Source organism: Argopecten irradians, chromosome 10 (assembly GCF_041381155.1).
Source record: "Argopecten irradians isolate NY chromosome 10, Ai_NY, whole genome shotgun sequence".
Classification (NCBI taxonomy): domain Eukaryota; kingdom Metazoa; phylum Mollusca; class Bivalvia; order Pectinida; family Pectinidae; genus Argopecten; species Argopecten irradians.
This window is the reverse complement of record NC_091143.1, coordinates 8,409,194-8,432,499: the sequence shown is the minus strand read 5'-3', so window position 1 is coordinate 8,432,499 and position 23,306 is coordinate 8,409,194. Positions and strand designations below refer to the sequence as shown.

General features: G+C 34.3%; 1 protein-coding gene and 1 long non-coding RNA gene across 2 annotated transcripts; both read left to right on the top strand.

The window, feature by feature from the left end:
- The first annotated feature begins 1,818 nt into the window (after window positions 1-1,818).
- LOC138333037 (neuronal acetylcholine receptor subunit alpha-9-like) lies at window positions 1,819-15,253 on the top strand. Its single transcript, XM_069281141.1, has 7 exons — window positions 1,819-2,143; window positions 10,952-11,091; window positions 11,495-11,539; window positions 11,962-12,071; window positions 12,950-13,485; window positions 13,711-13,916; window positions 14,075-15,253. Exons 1-7 carry the CDS (start codon window positions 2,095-2,097, stop codon window positions 14,429-14,431), a joined length of 1,443 nt encoding a protein of 480 aa, XP_069137242.1. The 5' UTR covers window positions 1,819-2,094; the 3' UTR covers window positions 14,432-15,253.
- A 4,194-nt stretch (window positions 15,254-19,447) lies between these two features.
- LOC138333036 (uncharacterized) lies at window positions 19,448-20,902 on the top strand. Its single transcript, XR_011209937.1, has 2 exons — window positions 19,448-19,587; window positions 20,472-20,902. It is a non-coding gene; the product is annotated as an uncharacterized lncRNA (long non-coding RNA).
- Window positions 20,903-23,306: the final 2,404 nt, after the last annotated feature.

The following is a 23,306-nucleotide window of genomic DNA, read 5'->3' as shown; positions in this document are numbered from 1 at the left end:
ACAAGTCTACAGATCCCTTCTTTTGATGACTTTGTCACAGGGCTACAGATCCCTTCTTTTGATGACTTTGTCACAAGTCTACAGATCCCTTCTTTTGATGACTTTGTCACAAGTCTACATATCCCTTCTTTTGATGACTTTATCACAAGTCTACATATCCCTTCTTTTGATGACTTTGTCACAAGTCTACAGATCCCTTCTTTTGATGACTTTGTCACAAGGCTACAGATCCCTTCTTTTGATGACTTTGTCACAAGTCTACATATCCCTTCTTTTGATGACTGTGTCACAAGTCTACATATCCCTTCTTTTGATGACTGTGTCACAAGTCTACATATCCCTTCTTTTGATGACTTTGTCAAAAGTCTACAAATCCCTTCTTTTGATGACTGTGTCACAAGTCTACAATCTATACATATCCCTTCTTTTGATGACTTTGTCACAAGTTAAGATCCCTTCTTTTGATGACTTTGTCACAAGTCTACAGATCCCTTCTTTTGATGACTTTCACAAGCTTTTCCTTCTTTTGATGACTTTGTCACAAGTCTACAATCCCTTCTTTGATGACTTTTCACAAGTCTACATATCCCTTCTTTTGATGACTTTGTCACAAGTCTACAGATCCCTTCTTTTGATGACTTTGTCACAAGTCTACAGATCCCTTCTTTTGATGACTTTGTCACAAGTCTACATATCCCTTCTTTTGATGACTTTGTCACAAGTCTACATATCCCTTCTTTTGATGACTTTGTCACAAGTCTACAGATCCCTTCTTTTGATGACTTTGTCACAAGTCTACATATCCCTTCTTTTGATGACTTTGTCACAAGTCTACAGATCCCTTCTTTTGATGACTTTGTCACAAGTCTACAGATCCCTTCTTTTGATGACTTTGTCACAAGTCTACATATCCCTTCTTTTGATGACTTTGTCACAAGTCTACAGATCCCTTCTTTTGATGACTTTGTCACAAGTCTACAGATCCCTTCTTTTGATGACTTTGTCACAAGTCTACAGATCCCTTCTTTTGATGACTTTGTCACAAGTCTACAAATCCCTTCTTTTGATGACTTTGTCACAAGTCTCCAAATCCCTTCTTTTGATGACTTTGTCACAAGTCTATAGATCTTTTTTTTTGATTTTGCAATATCAAATTGAAGGATTCTGTTGTCCGCGATGGTTATTTGGTTAAGATGTCCCGACTTATTACAAGTCTTTCACCTCTCGGTCGCGAGTCGAATGTTATGTGGGGCACTTGCCACGTACTGACCGCAGTGTTTTACTTTGGATACCCCGGTTTTACTCCATCCCCTTAAACCTTAAATGCATTTAAATGGTCCTGGCTGTTACATGTACTAGTTAGAAGGCATGGAATCAGTCAAACCAAACCAGTATGAACCTGGCTGTTGGTTATCTTGATCCCTTTTTGTTTTATTGTTTTACTTCCACGCCCTCAGATCATTGAATGCCATTCCTTTACATCATGCTTTATGAATGACTCTTACGGCAATAAGTACGACTGTGTATTGTTCAATGGAAAGGTTATTTTCTCAATTTATTGGATAATAAACTGTCCTTTTATATTGTCAGTGAGACATAATTAGTTAATAATCGTGTTGAGTTATCCAGCTAAACTTAATGTTATTACTTGTTATAGGTATATTGATAGGCTTTTATTGATTTCAGAGATGTTATTTCCTGTGAACAAGTGTTTCAATGTTTCCTATTAAGTTAGTTATTTATTTAAGACTTAAGCTTGGAATAACGTCTGATCAGACAGCAGTTACGGGTGGACACACAGCCCGCTGTAAATTGACCAGGAGCGGGTCTACCTTGTACTCAGCTATCCTGCTACGATTTCTCCTATTAATCACCAGCGAGTATAGGCATTGATAATGAATTAGATGAATATGATGCCGATTTCCCGTAGCGAGTTCCTTCCTATCGTTAATATATTATCAATTCAACAGGCGTATAGACCATTAATCTATATCAGGTCGGTTGACGTAGAATTTCCAGTGAACAGGTAGATCGCTGCAACCCAGATGGACTTTTTCTTTCTGTGATGTTTAGTTGTTGATAGATAGAAGCGTCATGGATCCGACCCATATGTTTGTTTTCCTGTTTTGTGTTTCATTTCAAGGTAAGTAGTTATATTTTAATATGAATGTTGGCAATTATATCTCTAGCTTTTTGTTAATCATTTCTATCACACAAAATTATGATTGAGTTATCTTTGTGTTGAAACAACAGCAGTTTATACACTAGTAATATAGATGATAAAAACGGTAAATGCTTACAATAAATATATGGTTTGTGTGTTATTAATTAAAGAGAAAGATTCTTCAAATAGACATATAAGAATATACCGCATAGACTATTATTTTTGCGGAAGTAAAATTTAACGATTTTGATTTTAATGGAAAAAATTAAATGTTTGCTATCCTAAAATTATGTGACCTTCATAAAAATGACGTTATATTGAATTCGTTAAATTCTTAATTTTTTTGCGGATCATTTTTTTTGTGTTTTTTGTTTTTTGTTGTTGTTGTTGTTGTTGTTGCGATGTCTGCTAAATCTTCTCGCGAAAAGAAGCGGTATATACGGTATATTTCAAACTGCTTTCATGTGAAAATGACATTCAAAGATCACCTTTGGGATTCTCACTTCCATACAGTTCCATTGATTGCTTTGTTAACTGATCAGTTACAACAGTAATGGCTGTTGTAAAATGGGGTATCTTTGTTGTGGCGTTTGATTACCATCCGCCAGCAAAGCCTAGACCGTTTCTGAGACATTACAATTGTCAAAAGTAGAGAGTTGGAATCACTTTCTACACTATTGAAATGATATTTATTGGAATTTCATCTCAGAAAACAGTACTTTCCACAATTTGTTAAAAAGCTTCTTTACAATGCAGTTTTTTATTATTTAATAATGGATAGTTCAGTACTACAATGATGTGGCAAGACAAATATCCATTGTTTTCATTATATACATAATCAAAGATGATTGTGACATTACTTGAAGGTATTACTTTACCCCAAATCGAACCCGAGTTCATCAAAATTTGCATGATATTCATTTAGGAATATGTGATAACTAAGGGCTCACGACACTCCAATGGGCCGTGTAATGCATGTTTCGGATTTTGACATTTTAATCGTTTAATTTACGAATCTGCTTGGAGCATTCATCTTAAGAATGGCTTATCAGAATGTAAGGATTATAAAATGCCCTGAAGTATATAAACATTACAATTGCACCTAAAGACAAACTGATAGTCTCGATGCAGGCATATTTCGTTGTAACAATGTTAAAATTTATACTTAGAAACCATACCTGTCGTTTGAATTAACACTAAAATAAAAGTTTGTTATTCAAATCCCCATAAGAGTCAGAAAACATGATATCATTACTTTAACATTTTTAGCACTTGATTGCGCATGTTTCCAACGATTGTAAAGCTTTATAAACTTATAGCGATCCAAAGAAAGGCCGTTTTTTGGATTGTTAAAGCTAGGTTTTACAAGATTCCTAGAAGGTAAAACAGATCTAAAGTACAAAAGATATATCTATGAAATAAATAGTTTAAATACAATCAGCAAACATATCGATGTGAAGATTGTTCGCGAACTTCAATACGATATTTACTCAGGCCAAAACCAATATTTATCGGAACGTTTACTTAATTGTGGAGACGTTTAATACAAAGGTTCATATACCGATCTCATTGATTTTAATTAGAGTATAAATGCTCTCTGGCTGAGGTGTAGCGTTTAAGAATGTAATCGTATTTTGACATTAAAAGGTTAAAATCAATTAGAAGTAGTTTTTAATTTGTTCACTGAGTCATAAGTATTTCATATAAAAATCTCCATAGACTTGATGGAATTATATTCAATGTTAAAATGTTTTGAAGACTACTCGTACATTGAAAGGAATCAATATGATCTTGAAATAAAGATATGACATATCAACACAGCTATACATATTACCTTCATAATGATGTTTTGTGTTGTTTCCATTAGAATCCAATACTTATAAATACTGAATGTATGTATCAGCCACATTCAATTGGCATATAATACCAACATATGTGACTGTTATAGTAAACATAGCGTATGTGATGTTATATTCGATACCAAAAACGCCATGGGGTAACGTCCATGTGTATTATTCAAATAATGATTCAACCATGACTTTGCTCTTTCCATATCATCACCCTGGATTGGAATTCAAAAAATTAATAAACAAGCAAAACAGAACTGTCAAACTATCATAATAACATCGTGATAGTGCGTAATAGATATATCTCATGACGAAAGTAGCAACACGAAATAATTTCATGACGAAAGAAATCGGTCCAGCATACAGTTGAAATATAAAATATCCTTTACCATTTATACGGTGGTCTTGTATTGTTAGTATTGAGAAGAAGAAAATGGTAAGCAGAATTACAATCTACGATTTCAACATGTCTTGTCAAACTACAAATGGTATCGCTTGAGGAATCAAATATGTGATAAATCAATCATTTTATTGTATTGATTGAGTTCAAAGAACATGATATCGATGGAATTGCAACATAGACTTGTTTAGTGTATCAGAAACAAGCCATATATATAATCATTTTAATGACCCCGAGAGATAAAGCCATTTACAGTATTTACTCATCAAACTGAGTTTAATCTTTTCATCTGTTGATTTTTATCGGATATATTTTGGCAGACTCCAAGCATCAACGATAGCAAGTCGTGGGCCTTTCGTGGAAAAAACCGAATGAAGACAAGATGATTTATTTGAATTATGAAAGACAATTCCAATCAGTGCTCTGAAATATACATTAATTAATGTACTTATTAACTTGGCAATACATGTTGATTGTTTATCCCCTTAAATCTCGCATTTTAGTAACTGGTGCGTTTTAACCGATTTTTAGTATAAAAAAAATAGTATTCGTTCTTGCACACAATAGACTGTCAAGCGTAAACGATTGTCTTTGTTTAAATCGATTTTGTCGTAAAGTATCGGCCTGGACAGTAATTTGTGACAAACGGAGAACAACAAAAGCGCAACTCCAAGAGATTCTTTTCCCAGTACAATTACATGGTATCCGGTAATCACGGTATATTCTGATTCCGCTCAATACCTTGTTAAATACATCATTAGCTCTGGCACATGACAATTGTCTGTCATAAACGATAGCGTATTTTATTTATTGCTTTTTCATCTTTGTCTAGATATTGGGTGCAAGTACAAGTTGCTTAAAATTCAAACCTTTCGAAAATGTGTAATAAGCGGTCCATTGCTTCAGCAATAATTAATCAATGCTTTATATGTTGGAATAAATAAATCAAATCCTTCGACACAATAACAGAACCACATCTTTTAAAAAACAATCAATTAAACGTCGACGGTAATTGCATGGAAAATGATCCATTTGGGTGATTTTAATGAAAAGCGAAAGGTTGAAATATTCACTAAATCTGGTTATAACCGAAATTTGCATCATGATCATAATAGCAACCAATTTTATCTAGTATATTTGTCTAAGTAAAAGTTTGGTTTATTTGATGTTTTACTTGATATTTTTTAACAGTTAGGATATTTAGGACTCGCCAGTTGGAGTCAAAATATTTTAAGTTACCTTATAAATTGATAGATTTCTCTGTTTTTATATGTTAAGATATAATTTTGATTTCAGCTACTGTCATGTGGGGGATGAGGGAGTATGCTTTCACCTCATGTTGCGGATGATTAAACCATCTAAATGCAATTGATCTGACAAAGCGTGATACTCATAATTACATTGCACGAATTCTGTTTACCTTCGGAAGCTATTCCGTATTGTTTTACAATTGATCTACTAGTGATACAGATCCTGTTATAGACAAAATAATCTAAATTGCTAAATCTATTCATATTTCTGTAATTTAGCACCTCTTCGTATTTGTATAATGCAATCAATTTTTATCGATCTCCTTGCTGTTTTACTGGATTGTGTTGTGGACAAGTTATTTGGTGCACAATATTATATCATTTCACCAACTTTCTATCAAAAGAAAATATCGTGCGATTAGTAATCATTTCATTATGTAATTTTTGAAGAGCATGTCAAAATAACACATCATTTAGTATTTTATGATGCATTTCCTTTCTTGACTTCTGAGAATGTCAATTAATTTTCCTTATTACTGCAACTGAAGTTCAAAAAAAAGTTATTTAGGACCCAGCTGGATACTTCATCTGAGGCAATTTTTTCCCGTCTGTTTATATTTAAAAAATCAATGGGTGGCATCATTGTTTATTTCATATTGCATTCTTGTGTGCTAGGAACGATCTATCAAAGATACCAAAGTATCGGGACACATTTCACCTCACAGTTTTTACATTTTTATCTCAAACAATGAAATCACGTAAACATTCGTGAGGGGAACAGGAAATCTAATTGGCTATTTTTTCAATGGATTTCTATAATATAGTGTCCTACAATTTCATAAATCAAATTAATGACTTCTTGCATGCTTAAACATCAAGCTATTAAGACACTCATCGCACATTTTATCACCTAGTTAGGAATCTTGATTAGGTGTAATAGTGACGTGCATACCCCGTTAAGTGAATTATTTGTTTGCAAACGATTTACCACGAAGACGTGAATAACGTTATGCTACTTTATAGAACTGTGAATACATGATTTAAAAACGCGGAGATTTCAGAGCAAGATAGTAAGGATCTGTGATCGGGGGAGGGGTGCAATTTGAATAGGAACTTCATAATTCCCCAAACAAAATTTTTTGGTTGTTTATTTTTCTATAACGTGTGTACCACCAATCAATTCGTATACAAACAATGAACAATAAAAAGAATATACTCCTGGCGATCTGATCTCGAACCATTACAATAATGATTTGTTAATAATTCATCGGAAATGCTATGAATACACATGCTTGTCAGAAGTGATTAATGTTTCAAATACCTACACATATAGTTTTATTACAGTATCAAAATAGGTCAGATTGTTAGTCGTATATCTATATATAGTATACAGTTTCAGGTAAATATACGTCGCCAAATTACCCAGAATCAGGTGTAGACCAGATATTATATAACCCAAAGGGTAGCTGTCGATGACATATAAACACGTAATATTATCGAAATATATATGTTGATCAGGTGGTACAATGGTTAAGTTGCTCTCCTAGTTGACCGGGGCTCGATTCCCCGGCACGGAGGTGAAAGTTTAGGGGTCACCTGCCTGATAACGTGGGTTTTTCGCCGCGCACTCCGGTTTCCTGCCACCAAATAAGACCCCTCGCACGCTTACATCTGGGCTATCGAAAGATGATTAAAATTCAGATTGACTTCTAAGAGGAAAATTGACATTTTTGTTTTATTTTCCAGAGTGTTGAGTTCTGTAAAAAAATTTTTACAAATTACTAAGAGTAGAAAAGTTAGTTATTAAAAAGTAAATATCTTTCTTAGAATAACGGGCACATCGCTGGAAACGTATAAAATCAGGAAAAAGAGAGTGCAAATTCCTGGAAATCTATCTTTAACGGCGGGTAACACTTAAAATTAAAATCAATATTTAACATCAATATACAAACATCCCATGATGGATTGTCTAAATGTTATATATGCCGTAATTTTCATATGACGAGTTTAGAAAAGCTTTTCGTTTGTTAATTACCATCAAACGTTACCAACATTTTGAAAATTACAATACTTACAATGAACGTGTATAGATTTTGATTTGAAGACGGAATGAGCTCGGAATGAATTTTGGCAGTTATGCCGAAACTCATCATATTTATATCTACAGTGGAGTATAATGAGTACATATGGTTAGACCAAAGAAGCCAAGTTTTGGTCTATGATTTCATTTCACATTATACTGTCACAGTAGCTAATGTTCATCAGGCATCACAATGTATGTGCCTTTCAATGATTTTTACAACTTAATTCATCATCAAACATTATGGATTTTAATGGATTACAGAAAAAAATGACAAAATGTTCGCCCAGTTATGGCACATGGCAAGATATTTTATGAACATAGACAAAACAAAATCATGTTTAAATTAATTTGTAGAAGGACAGATTGTGTTTTTGTGTCCATAAAAAAATATCTTGCTATGGAGTTAGAGCATTTAATGTGACCGGTGAAAGTGTACCTCTGTATCTCTGACGGCGTGCTTTAGTTATACTATTACAAAGGGTCAACACACAAACATCATACAGTCTCCCAAAAACACACATGCATTTCATACACGCAACACAAAAAATAAATGGAGGCCGTCCTTAAATGAAACGTGGCTGGTAATATGACGTTAATATAACAGCCAACTTCAAAGCATAACACAAAGGAAAATACTTAAAACTTCAATCGCTGATGGCTAGAATAGTTAATTTGCCTTTCCTTTGTAAAACATCTAAGTAAACCATTATGATACGATCGGGCTATTTCATTACGTAACTTAATTGAATTAAAAGGTATAATGTATAAGCTTTGTAAACTGGTGATGCAGAATTAGTCCGACAAACATGAAACCAAGTGATTTACGATAAGGACATCAAAAACGAGTTTTTCTTAAATATCTCTTTTATTATTCAGTAGCTAAAAAAAATTATATTAAGATCCATCTTGGGCATTCTCTTTTGTGATAAGAGTCTGGAGGTAATGCAAAACGCTAAGAAGTGATATCGATATTAGCATGCTTTATATGGCTAATGTAGGTAAAATAGAATTACAATCTGAGAGTTCTTCTAAAGAACAATAATACGTCTCACATCTTAATGGCAGGTCATGCATGATATTCAAATAAAAACTACATCTATGAATATAACGTTTGCCTCACAATCATATGCGGCAAATGATGCTGCTTAGTTGATGAGATGCCTGCTATACCTTCGCCTATCACAATTCTCATCTCTCATTGCAATTTTCCCCATGTATTTAGCCTAGATGTTGTGTTTTGGCGATTTCAATCAATGGCCAGTTGGGTAACTGTTAAGTTATTATAAAGAAATTAATTTACAACCGTAAACAATTTTAACATATTAACGACGAGGCATATCGAGAAGTTCAAGTAATTATGTCAAAGTAATTAATGGTTGTTAGCGATGGGAATAACAATCTGGACAATCCAAGTACTGCCGGCGGTATAAATGTACACAAATAGATCACTATCTCATTCGGTGTGCCTACATCACATTATAACATTAAGGAATGACTGATGAATGGTTTCTGTATATTTACTCAGAAATAAACCCCTGCATTTGTTAGTGTGTCATGGGTTTGCCCGAATCCTTTGTTTACAGTTGTTTCCCACGCGGAATCAGGAAATGAGACCGATGCTGGTTAGGACGATTTGTATTGCATCAATGATTTACACTTGTCACGTGTACGACCAGTATTATAGAACAATTTCCGTACACGTTTAAATGCCGAAAATACTTTTAACCCACGAAGAGAAAGATGATAGCGTTGAAGTATTCAAATACAGTTTTTACCATACCATATCATTAAAGATGCTACATCGCCGACAGAGTATAAGTGATATTCATCTCTTGAACAATAATTGGCGGATAATCGTGTATCAATACAAATAATGTATGTCTAATTAACACAAAAAAATAATATAAAAAAATGTCTTTGTGCATGCGCCATCAGTACTTCAGTCCAAATAGGATATAGTGTCAAGGATTTTTTTCGAGATGCAATTCATTTTTTTCTTATAATTTTAATTTGAAGTAAAATTAGAAGCTCAAGCTTTCCAGTGGTGATAATGGTGTTAAATAAGTAACCTTTGTAACTGAAGAAAAATACTAAATCGTCTATTCCTATTTTTGATTGTGAAAAAATGCTATTTGTCAGCGGTGGAGCATCTTTAAATGTCATTACAGAAATTCCAACCATGACAAACTTAATGTCCGTCTGTTTATCCACCTGTTACAAGCAGCACTCTGGGTTATTGGTAACTGAACAATGTTGGCATTCGCAAATCAAAGATTGATATTTCACTTGAAACTTCAATATAAAAACATAGCATGTCTTTAAAGAAATAGAATTCTGTTGATTGCAGTATGTGACCGTGAAAAAGCATTGTCCTTCAGCTGGATGGCAATCTAAAGACAATGAAAAGAAACTAATGGCATGGTTCTGAATGTATGTGTAAATAAGAGAGAGAGAGAAAAAGGTCAAATTAGGTCAAAAAGGATACAGTAAAATATGGAGTGTTCTTACGAAAGCTAGCAAAACTAATTTCTTTAATGTTTATTGAAATATATTATTTATTAAAATAACGTAAAAGTATTGAAATATATTATTTATTAAAATAACGTAAAAGTAAATCATAAATAAATAAAAAAATAAAATAAAGATAATAACACTTACATGAATTGGTTATTGATAAAAAACTAACTACTGAAAGGCAGCGCCTTACGATAGTTACATCAGTACCTTGGAGAAGTAGTAGAATATCCGAGGTCTTGATTAGTACAACGGAATGTTTGTGACGATTGTTATCCCTACTCACTATTCTTCATAGGTACATGTAGCTCAACACGTCATCCATATCGATAAAATGACATCAAACACATTAGTAAATATAATGTAGAAATATTACAATTACAACTAGATAAACAACCCACTTGATATTCAAACATCTCCTTGCCTTCACTTCTGATACAATTTCAGGGCGTATTAAGTGAATAACTAAGCATATATACGTATAGAAAATCATTTAATTATATTTAATTACTTTTAAGTACAAATACACACAGGTTCCTTATTAGGTATAGGATACCACAAACAGACCAGGCAAATGATTCTTAGGGCTGGACAGATCAATCATAAAGAAATTAATGTATTAATGAATTACATATTGATTGTAACAATAATTGACCAGTATTGAGGACTATGTTTTGTTTGGTTAACCCACAGCTGCCGAGGGAGCGGTGAACATGTCCGCGCTGATGAGCCATGTCTTCACCAACTACCATAAAGATATCAAACCGGTGTGTGACACTGACAGTCCTATCGAGGTCCGGATTGGACTGGCTCTCCGTCAGATCATCGAGTTGGTACGGATTTTACCTTATTTCCGTACACTGTGTTAGGTTCGCCAGTGACACTAGTACCCCCGATGCCATCCCCGTGATTAGTAATCCATATACCAATGCTCTCCTATGATCCTTTCCATCAATATTTGTAATTAGTGTAAGTTGTTTTCGTTTGATCCTGATGTCACAATAAATGGACAAAAAAACTGTACTAGTTTTACAAGACGCCATAACGCCATCTTTTCACTCTTAAAATCTACATATAGCGCCTGCTGATTGTAATAAAAAATGATCATTGTTACAACCACTATGAATTTGTCATGGAGCTTATCAACATGGAAACGTAAAATAAATTGCAGATTGTGCGTTTAAATAGTAATGCTCATTTTCTAAATATTATCTAATGATTGTACATTTACTTCAGAATGAACCCAAACAGTTACTTCAGATCAACGCTTGGCTCCGATTGGTAAGTACAATATAAAGAAACACTCATTTCACAGAACAAAAAGTCACGATAGAGACGAGGATTGATGAAGGTGATCACAACAACGTAATTTGACAATGATAACTTATTTAACAACAAGTCAACAGGCCATCAACTCTTCGTGGTGGCCTCAGTTTGTGGAGAAAGTTTAAAGGTTGAATTTACATGGCGAGTGTCGACTATGAATGCTTCATCTACCGGAAACCCTGATCTTAATGTTATCATTTTAATAAGATTTATTTTAATGTCTTATAAAATCACAGACATTTTTCATATTTCGCTTTGAGCTGCTATATTTGACTATGAATTAACTTATGATTTTATTTCAAACTCGGTACTCACCGTTATTCTAATATAAATTTATTATAAAATTTGTATAATTTTCAAAAAATCCTTCGTCCTAGAACTGGGATGACTGTAACTTGGCGTGGAATGCCTCAGAGTTCGACTCTATTGCTAGCCTTATCGTGCCTGTGACTAAAGTATGGGTGCCAGATATAACACTCTATGACAAGTAAGTCTCTTTGAAGTTGAAGTTTTAACACTTTATTTAAAGATGCTCCAACACTGACATATTTTTTTCACTATCACAAACAGGAGAAGACGATTTAGTATTTTTCTTCAGTTGCAAAAGTTACTTATCTTACACCATTACCACCATTGAAAAGTTTGAGCTTCTAATTTTACATCAAGTTAAAAATATGAAAAATAATTAATTGCATCCCGAAAAAATTCCGTCGCACTATATCCTATATGAAATGAAGTACTGATTGGGCATGTACCAAAGGCGAAATCAATTATTTCATATTATTTTTTGTGTTAACTAGGCATATATATACACGATTAAATACCAATTATTGTTCAAATGATGAATATCATTTATGTTCTGTCGGCGGTTGAGCATCTTTAAATGAGGATAATTCTATTATATAACCAAGATGTAAAATATGATAAAAATGCAATGTTCTACATTTCTTATGACACATATAACAAGAAATATTGACAAATTCCCCGACATTGTTAAGTATTTTTATTGATACCGTTGAAATTCCAGCTTTATCAACTCTCTTTGACTTAAATATAATAACTCAAAATTCCAAATAGCATTGCATAATTTAAGGAGATTTGCTTTAATTTTTTAATGCTTTCCTATGAAAGTTTAAGGAGGATAACTTTGGTGAAGCTTTCCTCTGTCAGGTGATAAAACCTTGATATGAAGTTACTTCAATTCCGCCAGCAAAGGACGTTACAGTTTCCATTTCAGTACACTTAGCATATTTGAGTGCTGTAATATGGTTCTGAATTAAGCATCTAATTCGTTTGAAGATGACTTGGCATATCTGTGCTGACGAGTGACTCTGAACTCATTATCTAATCATTTTGTCTTTCCAGTGCCGAAAGTACCGTGGAAGGTGTAAAGGACTATAGACTCAGCATTGGATCATCTGGTTCAGTAGCATACAACTTCCCTACCGTCATCACAAGTCTCTGTCAAGTGGATGTCACCTACTTCCCCTTCGATACGCAGACATGCGCGCTCACGTTTGGTTCCTGGGCCTACCATGGACTACAGCTGAACATCACCAACAAATCTGTATCTGGAGATCTCACTTCGTTTGTCAGTAACGTAGAGTGGGATGTGAAGGCCATCAACATCATACGTCACGTAATCTACTATGGATGCTGTCCGGAACCATACCCGGATGTGACGTTTTATCTCGTGTTAGACCGGAAGCCACTCTTTTACTTGCTGAACTTGATGTTCCCGTGTATGCTGATAACATCTGTTGCATGTCTTGGATTTCTGCTTCCCCCAGATTCCGGAGAAAAAGTATCTCTGGAGATAACAGTGCTACTATCACTGGCTGTGTTCCTGTTGGTCGTATCAGAAACATTGCCACCATCATCGGAAACATTTCCTTACATAGGTAAAGACTTTCTCAAAAGGTCAAGGTCATATAGTTATGGCGAACGGAGAGAGAAAATACTTTATAATAGAATTTGGTATATACTAATTTTAAGTCTTAAATGGATATTTCAAATGATTGTCATGGTAACACAAATTGTGTCTTTTGATTAAAAGTGTTTTTGTTACAAGCAGTTGAAAACTGTAATTTCTATTTTTGATTTGTACTTCCTTTACCTGCCTACAGGTGTGTACTTCCTGTGCGCCATGCTGCTTGTTTCTGTTTCCTGTCTAATGACTGTCATCGTACTCAACCTACACTACAAGGGTAACCATGGCAAGGAGGTTCCGAAAATCATTCGACAGATTTTCTTCGGTATCCTTGGAAAGCTAGTCATGGTTAAAGCGCCCTCTAAGGCCACGGCAAGTGTTTCCCCTTCTGCTCCGAAAACGGTAGGTAAAACCAGAGTGAAGTAACCAGTTCATAATTATACAGCCTTCTAAATAGGATCAATTAACTTTATCAAATGGTGTCTCTTGCATATTTTATATAAACGCTGTCAATATTTTCTAGATATTTCTAGTAATCAATCTCTTTTTTATCTTCGCAGCCAAAGATAATTGAAGTCCAAGCATTTGATTTCGAACCAAAAACTAACAGTCTGGAAAATGGGAAACAGAATAACAAATCATTGGATGATCCAACCATTTATGAAAATAACAAAAGCGTGCGGACGTCCGATACCGATTCGAGTCTGAACGCCAGTGATCTAATACACATCTTACGGAAACAGCTGGAGTCGCTCTCCAAGATCGAGAAGTTCATGCGTGACCACAATAAGTGGGAGGAAAATGTGGCGGAGTGGCAACTATTAGGTCAGGTCGTGGATCGCGTCTTCCTCTTCTTCTTCATACTCATCAGTTTCATCACGACGATCACCATATTTGTCCAGACATCGTCAAACTGACACTATACATGTATATGTGTTGTAAATAATAAATCGGCAGCTCGCCGTGATTCAAGCAGTGTTACCACTGAATTCACAGAACATGACAATACATGTCTATGAAGTTGTACCATTGAATGACAATGGGAATTGTTATGAACAAAGACTCGTTGTTATGCTTGTGAGGAGGACGAAAATTCGAGATGGTGATATTTGCGACATTGATTAAGAGCAGAATATCATCTACGACATGATGTGTTACATTTTAGGGAAAGATAACCTGCACTTCATAAATGTCTATATAATACTTGATGACTGTGGTTGTGATTACAGACGTTTAAATATCATTAAATCGACAATGTTTATGTGAGAATATGCTCTATACAATGTTTGTGGGGAAGGCACGCGCTCTATGGCTATTTAATGCGAATAACCAAGGTTTTAGGGAATGATCATTTGATAATGTTTATGCAGATTAAGCAGAATATATTTTATGGTGATATTTGTCATTGAAGAGTTAAGCATGTTAAGACTGGTGACTTTCTTATGGTGAACATTACACCAGGACAAAGAATTGTTTTAGGAAGGGTGCAATTGTGATGAAAGAAATGATGCCGTACAGACTTTTATATAAACACATCTATCGTCACATATAATCTACCGTGGTATTGGTAAACTAATCGTGCTGTCTGTAAATATCTATTCATCTTCAGCCACTTTGACCTGATAATTAGATGATGAGCATCCATACTTCCCGCTGATATGTATATGTGTCTGCACTTCTTATACACACATATTTGCTTGAATAAATCACAATATTAAAGCTGTGATGGACAAAATGTGTTTAACGAAATATATTTATTTTGCTTTGTATGTACTATAAACGTGGATATACCCGCGAGTGTAAAATTTAGCAATTTGTACGTGTAAACATATTACGTTATCATTGTTAATATGGCGATAGATTAAGATTTTTTTTATTTATTATATGTTTTTACAAATTAGTTTCATATATTACGCGTAAGGGAATTTTTGCGCTAAACATTTCTTCGTGTAATAAGTATCAATTTTCCCTCGCGTAAATTTCCACGTTTTCAATATTACTTGATGTGTATATATATATTACAACATGGAATTTACTTTGTTAGATAGTACAAAATCATGTTTATACAATGCTTCTATACATAGCAAACGTGCTTACACTTTCTATTGAGTTCAAGATAGATCATACATACGACATACAGACATATACCAGCTCATTTTAAGAGACAGCATCAACATACATTACAATATCAATAGCAAATTTGTTCTAGTAATACTCGAATGACTGTTTTACAAAGCGGTAGTATCATGCTGTGTTGCAAACCATGTGATTTAAAGTTATCGAGTACTAGTAATTGGCCCTATCGCACTGTACGTAGTTTTATATAAGTGCTGTAGAGTGTTTCGGTATGACAGTTCCTCAAAAACCATACAATTCCGCGACCCACAATATATAATATTAAATTCATAACTCCACAAGTACAACAATCAATTCAAGAATCATTACAATAATTATGAGCTATCATTTATCATACAGTAATTGCTCGTCACTTCAAAAAAGTGTAACCAATACGATATTTCGTAGAAATTTCGCCCATCAACTTATAGTATGATTCTGATGAAAGACTTTATCATTATTTGAAAAGCAATGTTAAGCAATGTATGTAAGACGGGCAATGTAAGCAAGACATAGCATGTTAAAAAATCATACCACAGGTCTATTCAGTTTTAATTATTATAAAAAGGCAAACCGCAGGCATATTGAATTGTAATTATCATTCAACTGCTGTATGATAGCTCAATGATCCCCACATCTTGTGGAGTAGGTAGGCTGTCTAAAGAGAGTGGTTCTTGCCTTTTACAGTACCAGTGGAGTGCGGCAGTACACTAAGATTTCTTGGTGAAAATATTGTTCAAGTACCAGCAAGTATAACGAAGAATCGAAATGGCTCAAGTAAACGAAGGACACATGAAACATGACAGACCGTCGTTAATGACAAATGGAGAGAGCAAGAACGAACAAATAAAACATATGATGTCAGATACGGCATCAATCAAAGTGCTCCAAATGGTTGGCAATACCTCTAACAATAATGCCAGAATAAAGATATTGTTCTACTTAATTTATTAATACAAAACCCTATTAAAATTACATAAGTGTGATACAGCATCTTGGACCTAATGATAACAACAGAAAAAGCAAAAGATATAAAATATCAGTCCGATAGGGAGCAGTGCTAATCTTGTTTTACGTTTCGATTTTTTCTGCCATACCACACATAAAAACAATACCATAGGGCGAATCAAGTACCACAAAGGAAACTACAACGGTATGAGTAACAGAGAGAGATGCTGAGGATATGTACAGGAACTTTACCACTTTAATCAAAAGTGATTAAGTTGATCCAGAGATACAAACACACAGATCAGAATAATACGCAGAAAAGAAGTTGACCGATCGCCAAACGACCATTTAGACACGCCCTTTTCTGCTTCCTTAGCAATTGTTGCTACGTCAGTCAAGCTTTAACAAAGATGGCGACTGTATTAATATCACGTAGACCGGTACATACGGATTGAATGGAACAATTCTACGAAAAGAAATAAGACCACCCTAAAGTTCTAAATGAATTAAGGAAGTAAATAAGCAATCCTATATCTGACATCTTCAATAAATCATTAATGGATAGAAAGCTTCCAAGTGAATGAAAGGAGGCCAATATTACAGCGATTAAAAAAACACCGCTTCGAAGCTAGAAACCATAGGCTAGTCAATCTAACCAGTATAAATAGAAAAAAAAAACTTAGAATAACTCGTAAGAGACAGCATATTTAAACATATGGACAAAAATAATCTTCTTCGTAACAAACAATTTGGATTGATGTCGGGAAGATCAAAGCAACTCCAACTTCTTATGGTATTAGAGGAATGGTCTGAAATAATAGATAAAGGAGGTGAGCTGGACGTCATCTTTATTGACTTTATGGAAGCCTTTGATAAAGTTTCATACAGGTGAATGTCAAAAAAGTGGAAGGATATGGAATCAGTAAACAGATTACAAATTACATCCAGTATTTCCTCAGCAACCGATGTCAGAGAGTAATAGTGAATGGCGAACTCACCTCACTTTGCCCGGATGAAATACGCCCCTTATTACTCGAAATCCGTGCAATTACCTTTACTTATAATGCGATAAATAAAGGTTATTGCATAGCTCAAAAAATGACAGATTGGTTGAAAAAACCACCTTCCATCCGTATACCTGTAACTCTCCCATTGTTGTCTGTTTGATATGCTTGTAAGTACTTTTCTGTACTAGGGGTTCTTTGCTAATGTTAATACATCAGTTTGTCATTATCCATTGTAAGGGCTTTGCAATGTGAAGAGATAAAAACTTAGATTATGCGAAATGTTACACTAAAAATATATTTATGGGATACAATGTATGTAGAGTATGAAACAATGGGATTATTATCAAGCTCGATTCAACGATTGGAAGAAAAAAGAAGTATTAAAGAAGCACAAGGAGTTTTGCCATTATTTAAATGTACATCAAAAAGCTTCATGAACTTTTATTTCAATTAACCATTATTTGTATAGAGTGTTAACAATTTAGATAAAGACAATTAATACAATTATTGTTATCATAAACTAACACATGCTGACAAGATTTTTAAAAATACAATGCAATAAGAAAATTTATTTATATGTACATCAAAAGCTTCATTAATTATTATTTCAATTAATTCAAGTATTATATGATAGCGACTTCGTATTGTAAGGAAGTTTTAACTCTTCAGGAACCTTTATATCTATATGTTTTTATCAATTAAAAGCACAGATGGAATTAATTTTATATAAAATGTACTTACCAGGGTACATTTAAAGTTTCCGGCAATTTCTTTTCTTCATTTCCTTTTTTTCAGTCTCTGAACAGAGCTTGATAATAATCCAATTGTTTCATACTGTACATATCCCCTAAAAACATTTTGATGCAGCATTTCGCAGAATCAAAGTTTTTATCTCTACACTTGACAAAACTCCTTGTGCACCTTACGATGGATAATGACAAACTGATGTATTAACATTGAGCAAAGAACCTCTAATACTGAAAAGTACTCACAAGCATAATAGGTACAGGTAAATCAAAACAGAGAACTATAAGAGAGTTGGGGTATAGGGATGGAAAAGTGTGTATTTTTTTCAATCAACCTGTCTTTTTGTACGATGTTAAGAAGAATGCAGTAAGTCAGTTATTGCATGATTTCTCGTCACTCGGGACTTATTACACCCTCGCTTCGCTCGGGTCTAACAAATCCCTTATTACTTTTAATAAAAACGGTATTTCTTATTGTGTCGATTTAAAATGAATACAGTAAATATTTTTCTTTCATACCTACACGTGTAATACTGGCTGGTCTAGGGCAATATACTCATGTCGCCTGAGGCTGTATATCATGGCTACCCATGCAATAAAGCCTCGTGACATCACGGTGTCAACAAAATCTCTATTTTCTCGGTAAAATTTTAACATTTTTTTCACAAAATTGACTGGTTTTACTATAAAAGATGCAAGCAACGGAATTTGTGTTGGAAATATCACGTAATTTTTCATGTATGGAAATTGACTTCCAGTCGTGGATTTCTTCGAATTTATTTCAAAAAGGCGGGATATTATAGTTGTAAAATTGCAGTATAACGTCGTGGTATGAAAGAAAAATACTCTTTCATAAGTGGATATGAAGGATAGGGGTATTCTACCCTCGGGATCACAAAATGTTGCAAAACCCTCGGCAAGCCTCGGGTTTTACTACATTTTGTGACCCTCGGGTAGAATATCCCTATCCTTCATATCCACATATGAAAGAGTCTTATAATATAAAAAATATCCGGATTATGCCGTTTCCGTCTGCCGACTTGTGTGTAGTGTAACCCACATATTCTACTTTCGTTTTAACCGGAAAATTGGCTTCTTGGAATTTTAGTTCAAGTAATCAAGGACGTATATGACTTATAAATCCTTGAAGTAATGAACAGAAACGCTAGTATGCTACGGACGTACAGTCAGTCACAAGGAGATTAGTTTGGCTACTGTTTAACAAACAATTATTCGCTTTCAACAACATTGTATCAGGTAGTGTATGATCTGCATCTAACAGGCCTAACATACATATGTATAACTTAGCTCACTCCGTAACTTGTACTAACTCGGTATGATATGTGTGTATGTTGTGACTGTTTCCGGAGTATAAGTGCAGTTTTTCCCTCTATTGACATTGTTGTAATTTGTAGGTGTGATGAAAGATTAATATTATAATGATATATAATGTCACCTCTGGTTCTTTGATTTTTTCAATGTTGGTAGCCACACCAGGTACTGGTTTTGTTTGTTGGTAACTCTGATTTTGTATTAATCATGATTCCCATGCAATCTATTTTATTTAAAATGAATATAATTTATTTATATATACTAAAATAATTTATTGATTTATTTTGTTTTGATTTTATCATTATTAATCTTTGAATTATTACTATGCAATCATTTGAATTAATAAGTAAATATCACAGATGGTCTTGTGAGACAGGTATAGTTCGTTCACCAAACCCAAACAACGAATTGCAATCTATTATATATATATTGTACAGTGTATTGGTCATGCATTTATATATGGAGTCTATTACCAAACAAATGTTTCCGTATTGTCTACAATAATAAATTCACATATCATTTCCTGTTGTCGATGTGCTGCAGTAGCCAAAGTTTCCCTCCAGTTTCTACAGAAACTCTGAGAAGTTTCCATCTTCACCTCAAATAATTTACTACCACTTTAGTGCAGTTCTGTAATTCTGTCGTGTGGAAGTACAGGCCAAATTTTAAATAGATGTTTTTCGCTGCTTTCTTTTTTCGATGTGTTAAGAGTTGCAGTAGTTAAGCCTGCCTGGGGAAATCTGTGTTTTAAGTTCATGCTGCCATATAAACATTTAAAATTGACTAGTGTGCATATCGTTAACTTACAGAACTCTGAAGTGACATGTCAACCGAGAACTTTGATTTCTACATCTGTAGTCACCAGGCTGATAATGCAGTAGCATTCCAGATCCTGGACTATCTGGAGAAGGAAGACGGACTGACAGGATTCCATGAGGAAAGAGACGGAATTCCAGGGAGACCAGTTATTGTAAATACGACTGATGCAATAGAGAATAGCCGATATATATTGATATTGTTCTCAGAGCGGTCTATGGAGGACGGTTGGTTCGAAATGAAAGTTTACTCTGGTCTCTCACATACTCTCAACTCTGCTCGCAGGAATAGAATCATACCTGTGTATATAGTGCCTTTTAGTGGCGAACCCCCAGTACCAACGTGCCTCAACTCCATCATTGGCATCGAGTACAGGAATGAGCCAGTATTTTTCAATAAATTGTCTAGAATATTCCAAACCTAATTTCCTTGTTTGTACTTTTTTTGACGTCGTACTATATAGTATTTGTTCTCTGTATATATAAACTTTATTTATTTTACATCGATTGAGAAACAAGTTATGTGAGTGCGCGAGGGGTCATAGTGTGGGAGGAAACCGGAGTGCCCAGAGAAAACACACGTGATCGGGCTGGTGACCCCTGACCTTTTCACGTCCATGCTGGGGATCGAACCTCGGCCGGATAGGTGAAAGGCGAGCGGCTTAACCACTACACCACCCGACCACTCCATCATCGGCATCGAGTACAGGAATGAGCCAGTATTTTTCAATAAATTGTCTAGAATACTTTTTTGACGTACTGTGTAGTATTTGTTCTCTGTCTTTGGAGTCTGAAGGGTTTGCCATTATTAAGAGGGATATGAAAATGTATCGTATCTCGGACAAAGATGTCCCCAAATGATTGGCGGAGAGCCGTCACTTGGTGACTCCCTATCACTTTATAGGGGGTCAGTAAATTTGATTATGGTGCAATATGGCGGCTCTCGCACTTGCTTCAAAATTTAAATACATTATCTTCAACTAAATATACCATTTCATTACCGTAAAACTATATATTACTTGTTATTTTTGTGTAAAAATAACTCTTATCGTCAGTATGGAGTATATAGGAGGCTCGGGCTACGCCCTCGCCCCCTAGATACATGTATCTTACCGACCCTCTATGCCTTTATAGGGGTCTGTAACTGACTATATAACTAATAACATATCTGCAATGGAAGAAATTATATAAAAATGCCTTACAACTCAAAATGTATCAAGCAAAGGACTGGTTTATAGCTAAAGAATTTGCTAAACTACGAGGGAAGGTGCACTCCCAGGCCACAAATAATGGTTGTCCTATGAAAATAATAGCCCTTCCTGAACTATGGCCGTACTATTGACTTGATATGTAGTTGCGGGATGGGTCACCGTATGGAAGGGATATTATTGTTATATGACAACAATTTTGGTGAGCTGGGACTGCACCTACACAACATCCTACCTATTTGTATAGTAAAATTGACATCCGCCATTTTCATGACAATTAATATCAAAAAGGACTTGATGGTCTATGCTTTTGTAAAGATGAATCCTGTCAAACAAACGTCCTTGTACCTGCTACAGAAACTGCCTACTACCTTTCCGAAACAAATAAATATATATATATATATTAAAAAACAATTATAACATAAATATAACCAAAGATGAGGTTACAACGCCAAAGAAATGCAAAATTCACTGTATTATCTATGAAAACAGAAAAGTTACATTGCCTGTTTTGCCGTCTGACGCAGTGATCGTCAACTCGCGTACACAGGGACCTGGCACGATTTATTTACCAAAAATATATAAATGTTTTAACCAACAGTATACATATATTATATTATGGTATCAAGATATATATGTATACTGTTGGTAAAAAATTCGTGCCAGGTCTAATTTAGGATGACGGCGGGAAACATAATACGACCCGCATTATGAAATTAACAGTTCATTCAATTTGATTAATTTATTCATGTGATGATAAGTGTAGTATCAACGGTAAGCTAAAAACTTTTACGACTCTACAAAATTATCAATCTTGTTTTACATTCTTATTTAGAAAGTTAAAAGCCGTTACTTTTTGATATCATGACTTGTTTAATGGAAATCACACCGTGTCTTGACATTAAATTTGATGTTAGACTATCAACATCATGCAACTAATATTTTAATTTCATAATAATAACACATCACATCAAACATATGGAATGCAAATGAAACTTACAGAATGGTTTCAAATTCCATCTGGTTAACTACGTTATAGTTGGGAAGATTACTCGATTTGGAGGGAAATTTATGGCCCGTCTCTTCATATATCTTTATTTTATGTGCAGAAATTTTATCCATACTACTAAGAAATAATGAAAATATTAAAGGTATACTTATACATGAAGATGAAATTCTATTATCACAATTTGCGGATGACACGTCTGTTATTTTAGATGGCTCTGAAAAATCTTTAGATCAAACTCTCAAATCACTGAATTTCTATGCTAATATATCTGGTTTAAAAATGAATTTCTCCAAGACCCAGGTAATTTGGATTGGCAGTATGAAATACAGTAATAATATGTTTAATGCTTATCTTAACTTGAAATGGGGAACCATCCGCTTTGATCTATTGGGAATTGAATATGATGTAGATCTTACCAGAATAATCCAATTGAATTTCGACAAAAAGCTTGCAAAATTAAAATCACTACTTTCAATTTGGAACAAAAGAATACTTACACCAATTGGCAAAAATGCTGTTATAAACAAATTAATAGTCTGTGCTTTGATTTTTTTATGGAATCAAATTAAAAGAGACGTAATTATTAAAAAATATGAGGAAGGGGGACTTAAA

Bases quoted from the DNA above. Each gene is read 5' to 3' on its own strand.
- LOC138333037 (XM_069281141.1), top strand. From the start codon at position 2,095: ATGGATCCGACCCATATGTTTGTTTTCCTGTTTTGTGTTTCATTTCAA. The intron at 2,144-10,951 runs GTAAGTAGTTAT...GTTAACCCACAG, and splicing joins GTTTTGTGTTTCATTTCAAG to CTGCCGAGGGAGCGGTGAAC. The intron at 13,917-14,074 runs GTAGGTAAAACC...TTATCTTCGCAG, and splicing joins CCCCTTCTGCTCCGAAAACG to CCAAAGATAATTGAAGTCCA.